This window comes from Balaenoptera musculus, chromosome 1 (assembly GCF_009873245.2).
Source record: "Balaenoptera musculus isolate JJ_BM4_2016_0621 chromosome 1, mBalMus1.pri.v3, whole genome shotgun sequence".
NCBI classification, from domain to species: Eukaryota; Metazoa; Chordata; class Mammalia; order Artiodactyla; family Balaenopteridae; genus Balaenoptera; species Balaenoptera musculus.
The window spans coordinates 137947573-137968030 of NC_045785.1; the positions used below are offsets into that span (position 1 = coordinate 137947573).

The window sequence follows — 20458 nt, forward strand, 5'->3', positions numbered from 1 at the left end:
TGATGGAGAGAAAAATATAAGGGTGGGAGGGTGAAGGAGGGAGAAAAATAACTTTATCAAAGTTCAGATTTCTTAGAAAATCTTAAAAATGCTTTGTGCATGCTTTAGAGATATGAGAATAGGAGAAAAAAAACAAAAAAAACAAAAAAAACCCTATATTCTGAATGGGCCTGGGGAAAAAAGTAATTGGTTGGAAACCAATGGCAGCAACAGAAAGGAGGCAAGTAACCAATGAATGAGAAGTTTGCTCATGTGAGGCTATTGCTTTCTGCTTACTCAAAAGAGCCTATCTTTGTCCATCACATACTCTTCCTAAAGCCAAAAACAGGGAAGTAGAGGAAGAGGATTGTGAAGGAAAATCCCCACTTTTACAGCTTATCAAATTCATTATAGGGAGATTGTTCTTGTTAAGGCCTCCTCCCTGGAATTATATGTCACCTGGCTAAGAAGACCTTGTGTTTAAAAAAAAAAAAGCTATTCAATGAAACACTGAAGAACAGCTACTATACTTTATTCAACTCTCAGCCTCAAGAGATTCTCTATAGCAACACAGGGTCACCTTTGCTAAGTTACAGATAACACAAAGTATTGAATAAAAGTCAAATTGTGGAAGGAAAGATTAGGGGCTGAAGCCTGAGTGCTTATTTCCTTTTACATCCTAAAGTCAATGTAAGCTAAGCTTTGTGAAAAAGACCAGTTTCTTACAAAACAAACACCCTATTTTAGAGGACACATGGCCATCCAATTTAAAGATTATATTTCCTAGCTTCATTTGCAGTTAGATGTAGCCATGTGATCAGATTCTAGCTGGAGAGAGGCATGAAACTTGAAATAATGTGTGTGACTTTGAGGGAGAAATACATTTCTTTGTTTTTTGCCTCTCTTATTTTGAATTTTCTTGTTTCCTATAGTTAAGCCTAAACATAGTGCTATCTTATCTTATTCCAGTTACCTGCACAGATAAATGGGAATGAATCAGATATTGGCCATAAACTTTTTTTTTTTTTCAATTCTCTACATAAAACACCTAAAGCTTCTTATTGGACTAAGACTACATAAAACAATATTTAAAACCACATTTGTTGGGGCTTCCCTGGTGGCGCAGTGGTTGAGAATCTGCCTGCCAATGCAGGGGACACGGGTTCGAGCCCTGGTCTGGGAAGATCCCACATGCTGCGGAGCAACTAGGCCCATGAGCCACAATTACTGAGCCTGCGCGTCTGGAGCCTGTGCTCCGCAACAAGAGAGGCCGCGACAGTGAGAGGCCCGCACACCGCGATGAAGAGTGGCCCCCACTCGCCACAACTAGAGAAAGCCCTTGCACAGAAACGAAGACCCAACACAGCCATAAATTAATTAATTAATTAATTAAAAAAAAATAAAACCACATTTGTTTTTGGAATTAGTGATGATGGTGTTACCATATACTAAAAATATACTAAATACCACTGAATTATATACTTTAAAAGTGTGAATTTTATGATATGTGAATTATATCTCAAACTTATTTAAAAAAACATGTTAAAATGAATCATTCAGTGAAAGAGCATTAAATATTTAAATTTTTAAATTAAGTTTCAAATTTAATTAAAACTACCATTTCTGTGGGATACAAGAATTATTTATTAAATATCTGAAACATAAAACTTTAACATAGATCCAGATGCTTTAACTTGTTACTATTCTGATATCCCCCTTTAAGTTTGCTTCTATTTTATTATTATTCATTTCCAGATTCAGATTTTGCATTACTTTGGAGAGCATATTATCATCTTTTTTATCTCCTGAAGCAGCCCCTTTGCTGAGGGCTTCTTCTGCTACAATAAAAAACTGTTCAGTTGGTTGAAGAATGCTTACTCCATAGCCATTGTTGTTGTAAATATGATTATTGGTCATCTTCAACTTGGGTGCTGGAAGAACCTGTTAAATTATTCAAGGAAATTAGTTTTTCAATTTCTATAAAAATAAAATATGAACTAATGAACATCTCATAAACTCTAGAACTTATTCTTGAGTTTACACATTTCTTTAGAACAACTGAATCTCTCAGTTTTGAACAAGTATTATTTTCCTCACACTGGATTAATGTAATACTAACTACAAAAAGTTTTAATATTAAATGGAGTTTTCGGGCTTCCCTGGTGGCGCAGTGGTTGAGAATCTGCCTGCTAATGCAGGGGACATGGGTTCGAGCCCTGGTCTGGGAAGATACCACATGCCACGGAGCAACTAGGCCCGTGAGCCACAACTACTGAGCCTGCGCATCTGGAGCCTGTGCTCCGCAACAAGAGAGGCCGCGATAGTGAGAGGCCCGCGCACCACGATGAAGAGTGGCCCCCACTTGCCACAATTAGAGAAAGCCCTCGCACAGAAACGAAGACCCAACACAGCCATAAATAAATTAATTAATTTAAAAAAAATTTTTTTTAAAAAATGGAGTTTTCAATTTTATCCATTATTGATAAAGACAACTGATTCTAGATGGGGATACAGCAATATCCCATGAAGCTGACTTTTAATATAACATGATAAATATGAAAATAATTTCAGATAATGAAAATGCTAAAGATGAAAATAATTTAATGATATGTAAATTAGTGTTCTAGGGAAAACTTCATTAACTATACGAGTCTAGAGAGGGACCTAGAAAGGTAGAATTTATAGAAGTAGAAAGGAATGGGAAGGCATTTCACTTATAAATTATTGCTATTAATGTTTTAATTGGTTAGCTTAAATTATTTTACAAAGTTTGAAAGTAAGACTTAAAATATTTAATATATTTATCCTCTTAATTTGCTTTACCTTGGAAAATGTATTACAAGTCTGCTCAATGAAAAAACATTTATAAGAGAACTTCCCTACTTTCTCATATTCAAAGTTATTTACTAAGAATTTAAGTTGAAATTATTAAATAAGACTAAACTTGTTTCCTATCAACCATCATTTAAACCATATTTTAATTACTTGTACCATACTTTTCCAAATCAACAATAACATTTAGACTAAAATTTAAGACTGAAGGTATCTTTCTAATAATTATTTATAATTCTTACAACAATTCTATGTTAAAAAATATGAAAATACCTTCATATTAACTCCACCTAAGGTGCTTTTTGAACTGTCAGTTGTTCTGAGGTTATTACAGTGATGAATTTCATTCCTTTCCAAAATAGCTATGCTTCCAGGATACAGTTCAACACCAGCACCCTGTAAATTAAAAGCAAATAAAACAATCTATAAAACACATGCACCTCCCCAAAATTTTCTTTAGATTTGAAAACTGTAATTCTATATTAGCAATCTAAACACACTAAGTTATATGAAAATACATGATAGTGCAAACAACAATTTTGTGGAGATAATGTTTAAAACAAACTGTGTCAGAGAATCATTAGGCCTAGAAGGAAGGTTGAAGTCATATGGCGTATAACATTGCTCTCCTACCCAAATCAAGTCTTAGAAGGGAGTCAAAGATCTCTTTAAGCAATTATTTTCAATAGTTATAAAAATTCATTTATATATACTCTAAATCCCTCATAATTCTGCTTAAGTATTTCCTCATTTTAGTGGGAACTAAGAAAAAGTCATTCTATAAAAAGGTCTTATTTTTCTGCTTCCTTTAATCTTTTTTTCATTCAATTTTCTAGTCCTTTAATGGTCTTTGTGATTGTTGTCTTTAGACTCAAGCTGTCAGAACTAATCACAATACCTTACAGCAATGTCTGATAGCTTATAAGTACTTATATCTTTTTAAGTAAACCATCAAGTAACTGACTCATGATCTGTTTTACAGCCACTGATTCCTAGATTTTTAAAAAAATCACACATAAACCAAAACTAGTAATTTCTTACTTTGGACTTAGGCAGATTACTTTTCCTAAGTGTACTAAGTGTATAATGACACACTTATACTTGTCCTCATTTTATTTACTTTTATCAGTTTCTAAGTTTAATTATAATTCAATTCAAAGATAAAATAATTGTTACCCTTTGTTTCCAAATTAAGATCACTCAAAGTTATCAATAGCCAAATAAACCCATAAGTTTTATAAAATAAAATACCTGGGCACCAGTTATTTCACTGTCTGTAATTGTCAAAGCAGCTCCTGTAAGAACACACACTCCTGTTCCTTCACATTTTAATACACAGTTTTCTAGGGTCATGTGACCAGACTCCACCACCACAATACCATCAACTGTCCCTTGTTGTATCAAAGATAGATGCATTAATTTCACATTATCAGCTTTGGACACCACAAAACTGTCGTAAGAAGGTTCAGAAGTAATCATAATTTCCTCTCGCTTTCCAATTCCTGATGTATAAAGACAAAAATACATAATTAAATCAGTACTCCCAAAGCTTAAAGCCCTTTAGTCATTCAATAATATTTGCTCTTACTAAGTTTTTTTCACACATTTTTAATAAGTAACATCTGTAATTATTCAGTCAACTAATTAGATACTTAACTATAATGTAGTCTTTTGTCCTTATTTGATGCCATGATGCAAGAATCTGGGTTTATAATCAATCTAAATGTACCTATGGTACTTATTCAACATACTCCTTCCACTTTATACTTCCCTATATTATATAGTGAGCAGTCATCTACAAAATGTGTAAGATACAAAAAGTATCTTACCAAAACCTGGTTTCAAAACCATTACAAATTACCATAACGAAAAAGACAGGCAGAGACTTGAATTAGGTTACAAGATTAATGTAATCATATCCATAATTTTGTTCTAGAGTAGTCTGAGCAATCATCTAAACTTAACATCAGTCCAAAAATAAGGGGTTGGATCTTTAAGAAGTCTACCAATTTTTAAAATTACAAATATGATCCTTATTACACATATAGTTCAGCAAAATATAACTGATTACAGTCATCAAAATCTAGTGAAAATTTTGCTCAATTTTTGAATTGATAGCAAAGTTTAAGTCATCTGTCTTTTCTTTTGGCTAGACAAGGGGAATAACCTTACTTTAATGTAAAAGGGCAAAATTAAAGTCACTAAATATGTTCAGAACCTAAAAGAAATTTAGTAAACTCTGCTTTTTACTTCTATTTTAGTGAGTTTGCATGTGAATTAAACTTTTTGAGAAAATGCTGAGGATATTTTAATATAGCCTCACATTTAGGTTTTCCTAGTAGAGTGCTATGAAGTGCTATGGAGACAGAGGAGAAAAAAGTAGTTTAGATAAAAATATAGAGCTAATAGAAGATACTGTGAACTGATTTTTTTTTCTGATTTTGATTATTTATTTAGAATCTCTGCTTGTAGTGCTACATTATCATGGGGAAAAAGTGGTCTCATTGATTGATTTGCTCTGGTACAGTATGTCCAAACGAGGTCACCTGTACAGATAATATACTACTGAACAGGTGAGAAAATCTTAATTGTAAAAGGCACATAAGGGATTTTCGTGAAACATAAAACCCTGTTCTAATTTCTAGTAATCTGATTAACCATGTTTATAATATACAGTTTGTCCAGCATACATTGCTGTTAAAAAATTGCAAAGGATGCCTTGCTAACCCTTTATAACGATGTCATCAGTCAATAAAGCAAGATTTACAGCTTGATATTCTCCTGGAAAAATAACTACTGTATCTCCACTATAACAACTATCCAAAGCCAAATCCAAATCATCATGCTGTTGGAGAAGTGTGTCTGAAGATAAGTCCTTTACCTGAAAAAAAGAAATAAAACAATAGGTCAAACTGAAACAGGTCATTTTAATCAGTTAACTCATTGGTAACATGTGCTTTTCCCAAAGACTTACTTTTTATAGGTAGTGCTCTGTAAATACTGTATGTATTTATGTTCATTAAATGCTCAAAGTATCAGTCCATCAATTAAGGAATGATGAAAGGGGATTTTCTCATTACAATTATATTCACTAGTGAATGATTACAATCACTAGGAATTTTACAGCTATTAAATACAGCCAGAAGTCATATTTTGACCTTTACATATTACCTCCTAAGCCTCACAACAGTTCTTTGAGGTAAAGTATTATTATACCCTTGTAATGTTAAGAAATTGAAACTCGGTGAGAGTAAATGATTTGCCCACGGACACGGAGTTAGTGGGTGGTGAAGCTAAGTTTTAGATCTAGGTCTTGATAACACCAGATCTCTTTCCTACTGGAAACTACTACTTTGTTTTAACTCAAACTGACCCTAAAATTTTGGTAAACCAACAAAAATTTATATATTAAAGATTCTAGAACTAAAATCAAAAAATTACCAGAAATTTGCACTGGGAGTAGGAAAGGGGAGAGAACTTCATTATTAGTGCCATGAAGAATGAGGAACTTTAAAAATAAAATCTGGTAACTAAAAATATACTCTGAAAAAATGCCTATTCTTTTATCCCAATAGAAATGGCATCATCATTCATATATTTTTTTCTTATTATATAAGAGGCACTTATTATGAAAAACAGAAAATGAAACAAAGCATAACAAGAATGGAAATTTTAACCTAAATAAAATATATTTATATAGATATTTTCTTCTTGTCTTTTTCCCATGTGTATATTCATTTATTCATAATACCAATGTATCATACCATAGATGCATATGGTTTTGAATCCTGATTTTTCTCATTACATTATATCACATTTCCCCATGTCTTTAAATATTTTTTCAAAGCCTAAATTTTTTTTTTTAATTGGGGGTGTAGTTGTTTTACAATGTTGTGTTAGTTTCTACTGTACAGCGAAGTGAGGTGGAGTTCCCTGTGCCACATAGCAGGTTCTCATTAGTTATCTATTTTATACATATTAGTGTATATATGTCAATCCCAATCTCCCAGTTCATCCCACCCACCCCCTTCCCCCCTTGGTGTCCATATGTTTGTTCTCTACGTCTGTGTCTCCAAAGCCTAATTTTTATGAGTTACATAATAATACATCATACAGATGTGTCATAATTTATATTATGATCTTCTTACCCTCATTTAGACAGCTTACAATTTTTTTCAATATTACAAAAATAATACCACAAATAAATCATTATGCACATCTCTAGTTATTTCTTTAGGATAAACTAGATTGAGAATTACTAAGTCAAAAGGTATAAAACATTTTAAGCCTCTTGGATACATATTGCTAAACCACCCTCCAAGAAAGTTTAACCAATTGAAACTTGGTCTGAGAACTCACTTTTCTGCAAGCTCATCATGGGGTATCTTTTAAATGTATAAAAATATTTGCCATTTTAATAGGCTCACTGCTTCATTTTAATTTTCTTTGATAAGCAGGAATGAACATTTTTTTCCAGATATAGATATGAAACTCTTATAATCCTCACTAAATCAGCAAACCAATACAGTCATTTGTGCTTGTATTACATCTTACATACTCTAACTACTTCTGTAGCAGACAGTACAAGGACTACCTCTGTAAATACTTTGGAAGAACTCTAGAATACATCTCATTTATATATATATATATATATATATATATATATATATATATATATAATTTTTTTTTGCCGTGCCATGTGTGCGGCTTGCGGGATATTTGTTCCCTGACCAGGGATCGAACCCATGCCCCCTGCAGTGGAAGCGCAGAGTCCTAACCACTGGACTGCCAGGGAATTCCCATCATTTATATTTGCCTTATTCACTGAAACAGGAAACACGAGAAAAATGTTTCATGGGGGAAGATAATGAGTTTAATTTTGGTGCCAGTTAAATTGAGGTACCAGTGGAGTCACTCAGAGATATCCAGTAGACCATCTATATAAGGATCTAGAATACAGGACTGAAATCTGACAAGGTATAAAGATCCTAGAATTGGTTACTCGTATGATAATTCAAGCATGGGAATGGGTGAGATTAGCTATAAGAATGTATAAAAAGGAAAAGGTAGCACCCTTGTACAGAACACTGAGGAATAACATTTAAAGGACAGGCAAAAACAAGATGTTACAAAGAAAACTGAGGAGTGGCCAAAGAGGTGGTAAGAAAATCAGATCAAGATGTCATGAAAGGAGGAAGTAGTTGATCATGTCAAATGCTGCTGAAAGATTAAAAGAGATGGTAATTCCTACTACATTTTGCCACAGCTTGGTCCCACATGACCACAAGAGCATTTTCACTGGTATTCTGGAGGCAGAAACCAGATCACAGTGAGTAGAGGCATGAATAGGAAAGAAGGGAAGACAAGTACAGCCAAATATTTCAAGAAGTTTGGCTCTGCAAGGGAAGAGACAAAGATGTGGTATTTAGGGTAGATATTGTTTTGTTATTTAAGATAAAACAGAATTGAGCATCTCTCAATGCATTCAGGAAGGACAGAGCAGAGAGAAAGATACAAGAAAGAGGTGACATCCTGGAAATAGTGGAGTAAAGAGCTCCAAGAATTAGTTCTTCTTCTAAAGCAAACAAATTGGCAAAAATTGACAGAATCAATGTTTTTTGTAACTCTGAAATCTAATTAAACATAGCAGCCAAGGAAGTGCTAGATGAAGAGGTTGTTAAAATTCAGTAAGAAAGTGTTCTGGTGTTTTTACTTACTTGCCTAACCATACCCCATTCTCCAGACTGGCAGCAGTTGAGTGAATAGCAACAGCCCATATTTCTGATGTGGCTTGCTGGCACTGGGATGGGTGAGGGGTGGGGGAAATAGGAACCTTATTCTCAAAAAATTGTGACTGTGCATTTTGACCTGTCTGATGATCAGTATCTCAGGAGAGGGACTGGCAAAGAAACTGACCTTTGTTTCACCTCCCTCAGGATGGAGCAGCTTTATAAGTAGCATCTGATGAAAGCATTTAAAGACATACTCTACCCAAAGCTACCTGGGACAAAGGATGAAGGAAGGGCAAGGAAAAGCCTACAAATGAGGAAGCTGAGGAGGAAGATTCTTGGGGGAATAAGAGCTACGTTATATACTGGGGAATCTACAGTAAAATGCACAATCTCAGGGATGGATGCATACTCAGAAGAGATCTGTAAAGACCTTAGGCTTGTGCTTCTGGCTGATCACTGGGCCCTGTGCAAGCAGGAGGTGAAAACTAAGGCAGAGTTGTAGGCAGCCTGGCTTAGTTTGAAGGAGTGCCTCAACTCAGAGCTAATCTGCAAAGACAAGGAGTTTTTTGGGTTTTTTTTTTTCTTTTTAGCTGCAGGTGTTTAGGGAAATTTCTGTCAGGTCACTGACTAACTGCTGAGATAACAGAGACTTCAGCAGCCACACACGAAAAAGAATAGAGCCTTTGCAAAAACAGTTTGGAAAATTCACTAAACATATGGACAACTGCAGTCCTAAACAACCAATACAGCAAACCCTGGGGATGGGGTAGAATCCAATTTCCAGAGTTACCACATTATAATATTAAAAATACCCAGTTTTCAACAAAAATTATAAGACATACAAAGAAACAGGAAACTATGGCCCATTCACAGGCAAAAAAGAAATTGACAGAAACCATCTCTGAGGAAGTCCAGTAAAGACTTTGGACTTACCAGACAAAACTTTGAATCAACTGTCTTAAATAGCCTCAAAGAGCTCAAGGAAACCATGGATAAATAATTAAAGGAAACCAAGAGAACAACAGATGAATAAATAGAGCATATCCATAAAGGGATAAAACTTATAAAATGGAACCAAATAGAAATTCTATAGCTGTACAGTAAAAGTACAAAAAAGTACAATAGTTGAAATGAAAAACTCACTAGAGAGGTTCAATATCAGATCTGAGCAGGCAGAAGAATAACAAACTTGAAGATAGAACAATTGCAATTATCGAATCTAAGGAGCAGGAAGAAAAATGAACAAAGTTGAAAGGACCAGTGGTATTCCATCAAGAACACCGATATTATAGGAATCCCAGAAGAAGAGAGAAAGAAAAGAGCAGAAAGAATATTTGAAAAAAATAATGGTTGGAAACTTTCCAAATTTGTTGAAAGATGTAAATCAACACATTCAAGAAGCTTAATGGATGCAGAATAAATACAAAGAGATCCACACCAACATACATTATAATCAAACTGTTGAAAGCCAAAACAGAGAATCTTGAAAGCAGCAAGAGAGAAGCAATTCAATATGAACAAAGGATTGGCAGTAATATTAACATGATTTCTCATCAGAAACCATGGAAGCCAGAAACCAATGAGATGACATATTTAAAGTGCTGAAAGGGGAAAAAAAAAAACTATCAACCAAGAATTCTATATCTGGCAAAACTATCCTTCAAAATAAAGAAAAACTTAAGACATTACCAGATAAACAAAGGCTGGATCTTCCCTGTGCTAAAGGGAGTCCTTCAGACTGAAGGAAAAGAACACTAGATAGTAACTCAAAGCCATATGAAGAAGTAACTCCAGCAAAGGCAGCAAATACATGGGTAAATATAAAGCCAGTACTATTATAATCTTGGTTTGTAACTCCTTTTCTTTGTTTCCTGTACGATTTAAAAGAGCAATGCATAAAACAATTATAAATCCATGTTAATGGGCAGACAATGTATAAAGATGTAATTTGTGACAATAGCAACATAAAGTAGGAATGGAGCTGTAAAAGAGCAGAGTGTTTATGTGCTATTGAAGCTAAGTTGGTATCAATCCAGACTAGATTGTTATAAATTTAGAATGTTAATTGTAATCTCCATGGTAACCACTAAGACGATAACTAAAAATAAACGGAAAGGAAATGAGGAGTGAGTCAAACAAAACACTAGAAAAAACTCATCAAATACAAAAGAATATGACATATAGAAATCAAATGGCAAATGGCAGAAGTCCTTTCTTATCAGTAATCACTTCAAATGTAAATGGATTAAGATCACCAATTAAAAGATAGAGACTGGTAGAATGGATAAACATGATCCAATTATATAATGTCTACAACGGACTCACTTTAGATCCAAAGACACAAATAAATTAATAGTAAAAGGATAGAAAAAGACATTCCATACAAATAGTAACCAGAAGAGAACTGCAGTGACTATACTAATATTAAACAAAATAAACTTTAAGTCAAAAGTTTTTACCAGAGACAAAGAAGGACATTATATATTGACCAAAAAGAATTTATTCATCAAGAAGATATAATAAGCACGTATGCAGGAAACAATGAGGCCCCAGGATATATGAAGCAAACACTGGCAGAGCTGAGGGGAGAACTAGACAGTTCTACAATAATATAATAGTTGAAGACTTCCATACTCCATTTGCAATAATGACTAGTACATCTACAAAGATCAATAAGGAAACAGGATTTGAACAACACTATAATTCAGCTAGACCTAATACACACAGAACTCAACACAGAAGAATACATATTCTTCTTAATTGCACATGGAACATTCTCCAGGATACACCATATGATAAGCTACAAAACAAGTTTCAATAAATGTATCCTCTCTGACCACAATGGAATTGATTTAAAAAATAATAACAGCAGGAAAAACTGGAAAATTTACAAATATGTGGAAATTAAACAACATTCTTAAACAACAAATGGGTCAAAGGAAACCCAAAGAAAAAATGAGAAAATGCTTTGAGGTGAATGAAAACAAAAACACAACATACCAAAACTTATGGGATGCTCAAAGCACAGTTTAGAGTGAAATTTATAGTTATAAATGCTTACATTAAAAAAGAAAGATCTTGGGGACTTCCTTGTTGGTGCAGTGGTTGGGAATCCACCTGCCATTGCAGGGGACACAGGTTCGAGCCCTGGTCTGGGAAGATCCCACATGCCACGGACCAACAAGGCCCGTGCACCACAGCTGCTGAGCCTGCGCTCTAGAGCCTGCGAGCCACAACTACTGAGCCCGTGTGCCACAACTACTGAAGCCCTCGTGCCTAGAGCCCGTGCTCTGCAACAAGAGAAGCCACCGCAATGAGAAGCCCGCGCACCACAATGAAGAGTAGCCCCCACTCACCACAACTAGAGAAAGCCCGCGCGCAGCAATGAAGACCCAATGCAGCCAAAAATAAAATAAATAAATTTTAAAAAGAAAGATCTCAAATCAGTAACCTAACTTTATATCTTATGGAACTAGAAAAAGAAGAACAAACTAAATCCAAAGTCACCAGAAGAAAGAAAATAATAAAGATTAGAGCAGAGATAAATGAAATGGAGAACAGAAAAACAATAGAATTAATGAAATCAAAAGTTGATTCTTTGAAATGATCTATGAAATTGACAAACCTTTAGCTAAACTAAGAAAAAAGGGAGAAGGCAAAAAATAACTAACATCAGAAATGAAAGTGGAGGCATTACTACTGAACTTCTAGAAATAAAAAGGATTATAAGAGAATATTATGAACAAATGTACACCAACAAATGCTCCAGTCTCATACCAACAAAATGAAGTGTACAAATTTCTAGAAATACACAAATTACCAAAACTGAGTCAAGAAGAAATAGAAAATCTGAACAGACCTAGAACAAGTAAAGAGATTGAATCAGTAATCAAAAACCTCAGAACAAAGAAAAATCTAGGACCAGATGGCTCCATTAGTAACGACTACAAAACATTTAAAGAATTAACACCAATTCTTCTCTCCAATTCTTCCAAAAACAGGAGAGAACAACTCCTAACTCCTTCTATGATGCCAGCATCCTCTGATAACAAAGCCAAAGACACCAGAAGAAAACTACAGACCAATTTCCCTTATGAATATAAATGCAAAAATCCTCAACATATTCTAGCAAACCAAACCCAACAGTATTTTAGGAGTTATACACCATGACCAAGTGGGATTTATCCCAGGAATTCAGGGGTAGTTTAACATATAAAAACCAATCAATGCTACATTAATAAAATAAAGGGGGGAAAGAAACTACAGGATCATCTCAATTGATGTATAAAAAGCATTTGACAAAATCCAATACCTTTTCATTATAAAAACCACTCAAAAATTAGGAATAGAGGGGAACTTCCTCAACACAATAAACGTAATTTACAAAAAGCTCACAGTTAACATCATACTCAATCATAAAAGACTGAAAACTTTCTCCCTGTATTAGTTTCCTAGGGTAACAAAATACCACAAACTTAGTTAGCTAAACAACAGAAATTTATTTTCTCACAGTCTGGAGGCTGCAAATCCTAGATCAAGGTGTTAGTAAGTTTGGTTTCTTTTGAGACCTCTCTCCTTGGCTTGCAGATGGCCACCCTCTTGCTTCCTCTTCACATGGTTGTCCCTCTGTGCATGTGCACCCTGGTATCTCTTTGTGTGTCCAAATTTTGTCTTCTTATAAGGACATCAGGCAGTTTGGGTTAGGACCCACCATAAGGACTTCATTTTAACTTAATCATTTCTTTAAATACCCATCTCCAAATACATGTAGTTATATTTTGAGGTATGGGGATTAAGACTTCAACATATGAATTCTGGAGAGACACAGTTCATCCTGTAACACTTCCCTATGATCAGGAACAAAACAGACACCCATTTTTACCACTGCTATTCAACACTGTACTAGCTAGAAGAAGTTCTAGCCTGAGCAACTAGGTAAAAATAAATAAAAGGCATCTAGACTGGAAAGGAAGAAGTAAAACTATTTCTATTTGCAGACAACATGATTCTACATATCATATACATAGAAAATCCCAAAAGAATTCACCAAAAAAGTATGATAGCTAATAAATTCAGCAAAGTTGCAGGACACAAGATCAACACACAAGTCAGTTTTGTTTCTATATACCGGCAATGAACAATCTGAAAAGAAAATTAAGGAAATAATTCTATTTACAAGAGCATCCAAAATAATAAAATATCTAGGAATAATTTTTACATACATATAAGGTGAAAGCCTTTATGTAAAAACTACAAAACTTTGCTGAAAGAAATTAAAGAACGCCTAAGTAAATTGAAAGTCTCCATGTTTATGGATTGGAAGATTTTCATATTGCTAAGATGGCAATACTACCCTAATTGATCTACAGATTCAATGTAATTCCTGTCAAAATTCCAATAGCCTTTTTAGCAAAAATGGAAGATCTTATCCTCAAATTTATATGGAATTGCAAGGGACCCTGAATATCCAAGACAGTATTGAAAAAAAAGTTGGAGAACTCACACCTCTGATTTCAAAACTTACTACAAAGCTATAGTAATTGAACTGTGTGATACTGTCACAAGGATAGACACTATCTGAAACAGAACTGAAAGCCCAGAAATAAACCCATACAACCAAGGCCAACTGATTTTCAACAAGGGTGCCAAGACTATTCAGTGGAGGAAAGAACAGTCTCTTAAACAATGGTGTTGGGACAACTGGATATCTACATGCAAAGAAATAGAAATGGACTCCTCACTCACACCATATACAAAAATTAACTCAAAATGGATCAATGACCTAAATATAAGAGCTAAAACTATAAAACTCTTAAAAGAAAACATAAGGTTAAATTTTTATGACCTTGGATTTGGCAATGGATTCTTTGGTATGATACCAAAAGCATGAGTAATAAAAGAAGAAATAGATAAATTGAACTTCACCAAACTTTAAAACTTCTGTGCATCAAAGAACATTATTAAGAAAGTGAAAAGACAACTATGAAATGGGAGAAAACATATGTAAACATACATCTAATATGAATCTAGTATCCAGAATATACAAGGAATTCATAATCAATAACAAAAAGACAAACAACCCAATCAAAAATGGGCATAGGACTTGAAGAGATATCTCTCCAAACCAGAGATACAAATGGCCAACAAGCACATGAAAAGACGAAATGAAAATCAAAATTACAATAAGATACCACTTCATATCCACTAGGATGACTGTAATAAAAGAGACAGATAAGTGTTGATAAAGACGTGGAGAAATCAGAACCCTCAAACATTGCTGGTGGGAATGTAAAATGGTTCAGCCACTGTGGAAAACAGTTTAGTGGTTCTTTAAAAAGTTAAACATATATGGTTTAACATATGTAGTTGACTGGAAGGATATTTAGCACATTAACTCAATAGAGAATACAGGAGGACTAGGGACGGGATATGTACAAAAAATTAATAAGTTCAGGTCGAGGAACCACCATGGCAGAGTAGAAGGAGGTGCTCTCACTCCCTCTTGAGAGAACACCAGAATCACAACAAGCTGCTGGACAATCATCGACAGGAAGACACTGGAACTCACCAAAAAAGATACCCCACATACAAAGACAAAGGAGAAGCCACAATGAGATGGTAGGAGGGGCACAATCACAGTAAAATCAAATCCCATAACTGCTGGGTGGGTGACTCACAGACTGGAGAACACTTATACCACAGAAGTCCACCCACTGGAGTGAAGGTTCTGAGCCCCACTTCAGGCTTCCCAACCTGCGAGTCCGGCAATGGGAGGAGGAATTCCTAGAGAATCAGACTTTGAAGCCTAGTGGGAATTGATTGCAGGACTTCGACAGGACTGGGGGAAACAGAGACTCCACTCTTGAAGGACACACACACACAGTAGTGTGTGCAGTGGGACCCAGGGGGAAGGAGCAGTGACCCCAGGGGAGACTGAACCAGACCTACCTGCTAGTGTTGGAGGGTCTCCTGCAGAGGCAGGGGGCAGCTGTGGCTCACTGCGGGGACAGGGACACTGGCAGCAGAAGTTCTGGGAAGTACTCCTTGGCGTGAGCCCTCCCAGAGTCTGTCATTAGCCCCACCAAAGAGCTCAGGTAGGCTCCAGTGTTGGGTTGCCTCAGGCCAAACAACCAACAGGGAGGGAACCCAGCCCCACCCATCAACAGTCAAGCAGATTAAACTTTTACTGAGCTCTGCCCACCAGAGCAACAGTCAGCTCTACCCACCACCAGTCCTCCCATCAGGAAACTTACACAAGCCTCTTAGATAGCCTCATCCACCAGAGGGCAGACAGCAGAAGCAAGAAGAACTACAGTCCTGCAGCCTGTGGAACAAAAACCACATTCACAGACAGATAGACAAGACAAAAAGGCAGAGGGCTATGTACCAGATGAAGGAACAAGACAAAGCCCCAGAAAAACAACTAAATGAAGTGGAGATAGGCAACCTTCCAGAAAAAGAATTCAGAATAATGATAGTGAAGATGATCCAGGACCTCAGAAAAAGAATGGAGGCAAAGATGGAGAAGATGCAAGAAATGTTTAACAAAGACCTAGAAGAATTAAAGAACAAACAAACAGAGATGAACAATACAATAACTGAAATGAAAACTACACTAGAAGGAATCAATAGCAGAATAACTGAGGCAGAAGAACAGATAAGTGAAAGACAGAATGGTGGAATTCACTGCTACGGAACAGAATAAACAAAAAAGAATGAAAAGAAATGAAGACAGCCTAAGAGACCTCTGGGACAACATTAAACGCAACAACATTCGCATTATAGGGGTCCCAGAAGGAGAAGAGAGAGAGAAAGGACCAGAGAAAATATTTGAAGAGATTATAGTGGAAAACTTCCCTAACATGGGAAAGGAAATAGCCACCCAACTCCAGGAAGTGCAGCGAGTCCCATACAGGATAAACCCAAGGAGAAACACGCCGAGACACATAGTAATCAAATTGGCAAAAATTAAAGACAAAGCAAAATTACTGAAAGCAGCAAGGGAAAAATGACAAATAACATACAAGGGAAGTCCCATAAGGTTAACAGCTGATTTCTCAGCAGAAACTCTACAAGCCAGAAGGGAGTGGAATGACATAGTTAAAGTGATGAAAGGGAAGAACCTATAACCAAGATTACTCTACCTGGCAAGGATCTCATTCAGATTCGATGGAGAAATCAAAAGCTTTACAGACAAGCAAAAGCTAAGAGAATTCAGCACCACCAAACCAGCTCTACAACAAATGCTAAAGGAACTTCTCTAAGTGAAAAACACAAGAGAAGAAAAGGACCTACAAAAACAAACCCAAAACAATTAAGAGAATGGTCATAGGAACATACATATAGATAATTACCTTAAACGTGAATGGATTAAATGCTCCAACCAAAAGACACAGGCTTGCCGAATGGATACAAAAACAAGACCCATCTATATGCTGTCTACAAGAGACCCACTTCAGACCAAGGGACACATACAGACTGAAAGAGAGGGGATGGAAAAAGATATTCCATGCAAAGGTAAATCAAAAGAAAGCTGGAGTAGCTATACTCATATCAGATAAAATAGACTTTAAAATAAAGAATGTCACAAGAGACAAGGAAGGACACTACATAAGGATCAAGGGATCAACCCAAGAAGAAGATATAACAATTATAAATATATATGCACCCAACATAGGAGCACCTCAATACATAAGGCAACTGCTAACAGCTATAAAAGAGGAAATCGACAGTAACACAATAATAGTGGGGGACTTTAACACCTCACTTACACCAATGGACAGATCATCCAAACAGAAAATTAATAAGGAAACACAAGCTTTAAATGACACAATAGACCAGATAGATTTAATTGATATTTATAGGACATTCCATCCAAAAACAGCACATTACACTGTCTTCTCAAGTGCAAACGGAACATTCTCCAGGATAGATCACATCTTGGGTCACAAATCAAGCCTCAGTAAATTTAAGAAAATTGAAATCATATCAAGCGTCTTTCCAACCACAACGCTGTGAGATTAGAAATGAATTACAGGGAAAAAAACATAAAAAACACAAACACATGGAGGCTAAACAATACGTTACTAAATAACCAAGAGATCACTGAAGAAATCAAAGGGAAAATCAAAAAATACCTAGAGACAAATGACAACGAAAACACGACGATCCAAAACCTATGGGATGCAGCAAAAGCAGTTCTAAGAGGGAAGTTTATAGCTATATAAGCCTACCTCAAGAAACAAGAAAAATCTCAAATAAACAATCTAACCTTACACCTAAAGGAACTAGAGAAAGAAGAACAAACAAAACCCAAAGTTAGCAGAAGGAAAGAAATCATAAAGATCAGAGCAGAAATCAATGAAATAGAAACAAAGAACACAATAGCAAAGATCAATAAAACTAAAAGCTGGTTCTTTGAGAAGATAAACAAAATTGATAAACCTTTAGCCAGACTCATCAAGAAAAAGAGGGAGAAGACTCAAATCAATAAAATTAGAAATGAAAAAGGAGAAGTTACAACAGACACCACAGAAATACAAAGCATCCTAAGAGACTACTACGAGTAACTCTATGCCAACAAAATGGACAACCTGGAAGAAATGGACAAATTCTTAGAAAGGTATAACCTTCCAAGACTGAACAAGGAAGAAATAGAAAATATGAACAGACCAATCACAAGTAATGAAATTGAAACTGTGATTAAAAATCTTGAACAAACAAAAGTCCAGGACCAGATGGCTTCACAGGTGAATTCCATCAACCATTTAGAGAAGGGATAACACCCATCCTTCTCAAACTCTTCCAAAAAATTGCAAAGGAAGGAACACTCCCAAACTCATTCTATGAGGCCACCATCACCCTGATACCAAAACCAGACAAAGATACTACAAAAAAAGAAAATTACAAACCAATATCACTGATGAATATAGATGCAAAAATCCTCAACAAAATACTAGCAAACAGAATCCAACAACACATTAAAAGGATCATACACCATGATCAAGTGGGATTTATCCCAGGGATGCAAGGATTCTTCAATATATGCAAATCAATCAATGTGATACACCATATTAACAAATTGAAGAATAAAAACCATATGATCATCTCAATAGATGTAGAAAAAGCTTTTGACAAAATTCAACACCCATTTATGATAAAAACTCTCCAAAAGGGGGCATAGAGGGAACCTACCTCAACATAATAAAGGCCATATATGACAAACCCACAGCAAACATCATTCTCAATGGTGAAAAACTGAAAGCATTTCCTCTAAGATCAGGAACAAGACAAGGATGTCCACTCTCACCACTCTTATTCAACATAGTTTTGGAAGTCCTAGCCATGGCAATCAGAGAAGAAAAAGAAATAAAAGGAATACAAATTGGAAAAGAAGAAGTAAAACTGTCACTGTTTGCAGATGACATGATACTATACATAGAGAATCCTAAAAATGCCCCCAGAAAACTACTAGAGCTAATCAATGAATTTGGTAAAGTTGCAGGATACAAAATTAATGCACAGAAATCTCTTGCATTCCTATACACTAATGATGAAAAATCTGAAAGAGAAATTAAGGAAACACTCCCATTTACCATTGCAACAAAAAGAATAAAATACCTAGGAATAAACCTACCTAGGGAGACAAAAGACCTGTATGCAGAAAACTATAGGACACTGATGAAAGAAATTAAAGATGATACCAACAGATGGAGAGATATACCATGTTCTTGGATTGGAAGAATCAGTACTGTGAAAATGACTATAGTACCCAAAGCAATCTACAGATTCAATGCAATCCCTATCAAATTACCAATGGCATTTTTTACGGAACTAGAACAGAAAATATTAAAATTTGTATGGAGACACAAAAGACCCTGAATAGCCAAAGCAGTCTTGAGGGAAAAAAACGGAGCTGGGGGAATCAGACTCCCTGACTTCAGACTATACTACAAAGCTACAGTAATCAAGACAATATGGTACTGGCACAAAAACAGAAACATAGATCAATGGAACGAGATAGAAAGCCCAGAGATAAACCCACGGACCTATGGTCAACTAATCTATGACAAAGGAGGCAAAGATATACAATGGAGAAACGACAGTCTCTTTAATAAGTGGTACTGGGAAAACTGGACAGCTACATGTAAAAGAATGAAATTAGATCACTCCCTAACACCATACACAAAAATAAACTCAAAATGGATTTGAGACCTAAATGTAAGACTGGACACTATAAAACTCTTAGAGGAAAACATAGGAAGAACACTCTTTGACATAAATCACAGCAAGATCTTTTTTGATCCACCCTCTAGAGTAATGGAAATAAAAACAAAAATAAACAAATGGGACCTAATGAAACTGAAAAGCTTTTGCACAGCAAAGGAAACCATTAACAAGATGAAAAGACAACCCTCAGAATGGGAGAAAATATTTGCAAATGAATCAACAGACAAAGGATTAATCTCCAAAATATATAAACAGCTCATGCAGCTCAATATTAAAGAAACAAACAACCCAATCCAAAAATGGGCAGAAGACCTAAATAGACATTTCTCCAAAGAAGACATACGGATGGCCAAGAAGCACATGAAAAGCTGCTCAACATCACTAACTATTAGAGAAATGCAAATCAAAACTACAATGAGGTATCACCTCACACCAGTTAGAATGGGCATCAACAGAAAATCTACAAACAACAAATGCTGGAGAGGATGTGGAGAAAAGGGAACCCTCTTGCACTGTTGGTGGGAATGTAAATTGATACAGCCACTATGGAGAACAGTATGGAGGTTCCTTACAAAACTAAAAATAGAATTACCATATGATCCAGCAATCCCACTACTGGGCATATACCCAGAAAAAAACGTAATTCAAAAAGACACATGCTCCTCAATGTTCATTGCAGCACTATT

General features: G+C 35.5%; 1 protein-coding gene across 1 annotated transcript in view; it reads right to left on the reverse strand.

Annotated features, from left to right (window-relative positions):
* Positions 1–1627: 1627 nt before the first annotated feature.
* The window catches only part of SHCBP1L (SHC binding and spindle associated 1 like), a 44350-nt gene continuing 25519 nt past the window's right edge, over positions 1628–20458 (reverse strand). The window contains exons 7-10 of the mRNA XM_036870833.1: positions 5539–5692; positions 4063–4313; positions 3085–3207; positions 1628–1920 (exon numbers count right to left, since the gene is read on the reverse strand). Coding sequence (XP_036726728.1) covers positions 1669–1920; positions 3085–3207; positions 4063–4313; positions 5539–5692 — 780 coding nt within the window. The 3' untranslated portion in view covers positions 1628–1668. The remainder of the gene's footprint in view (positions 1921–3084; positions 3208–4062; positions 4314–5538; positions 5693–20458) is intronic.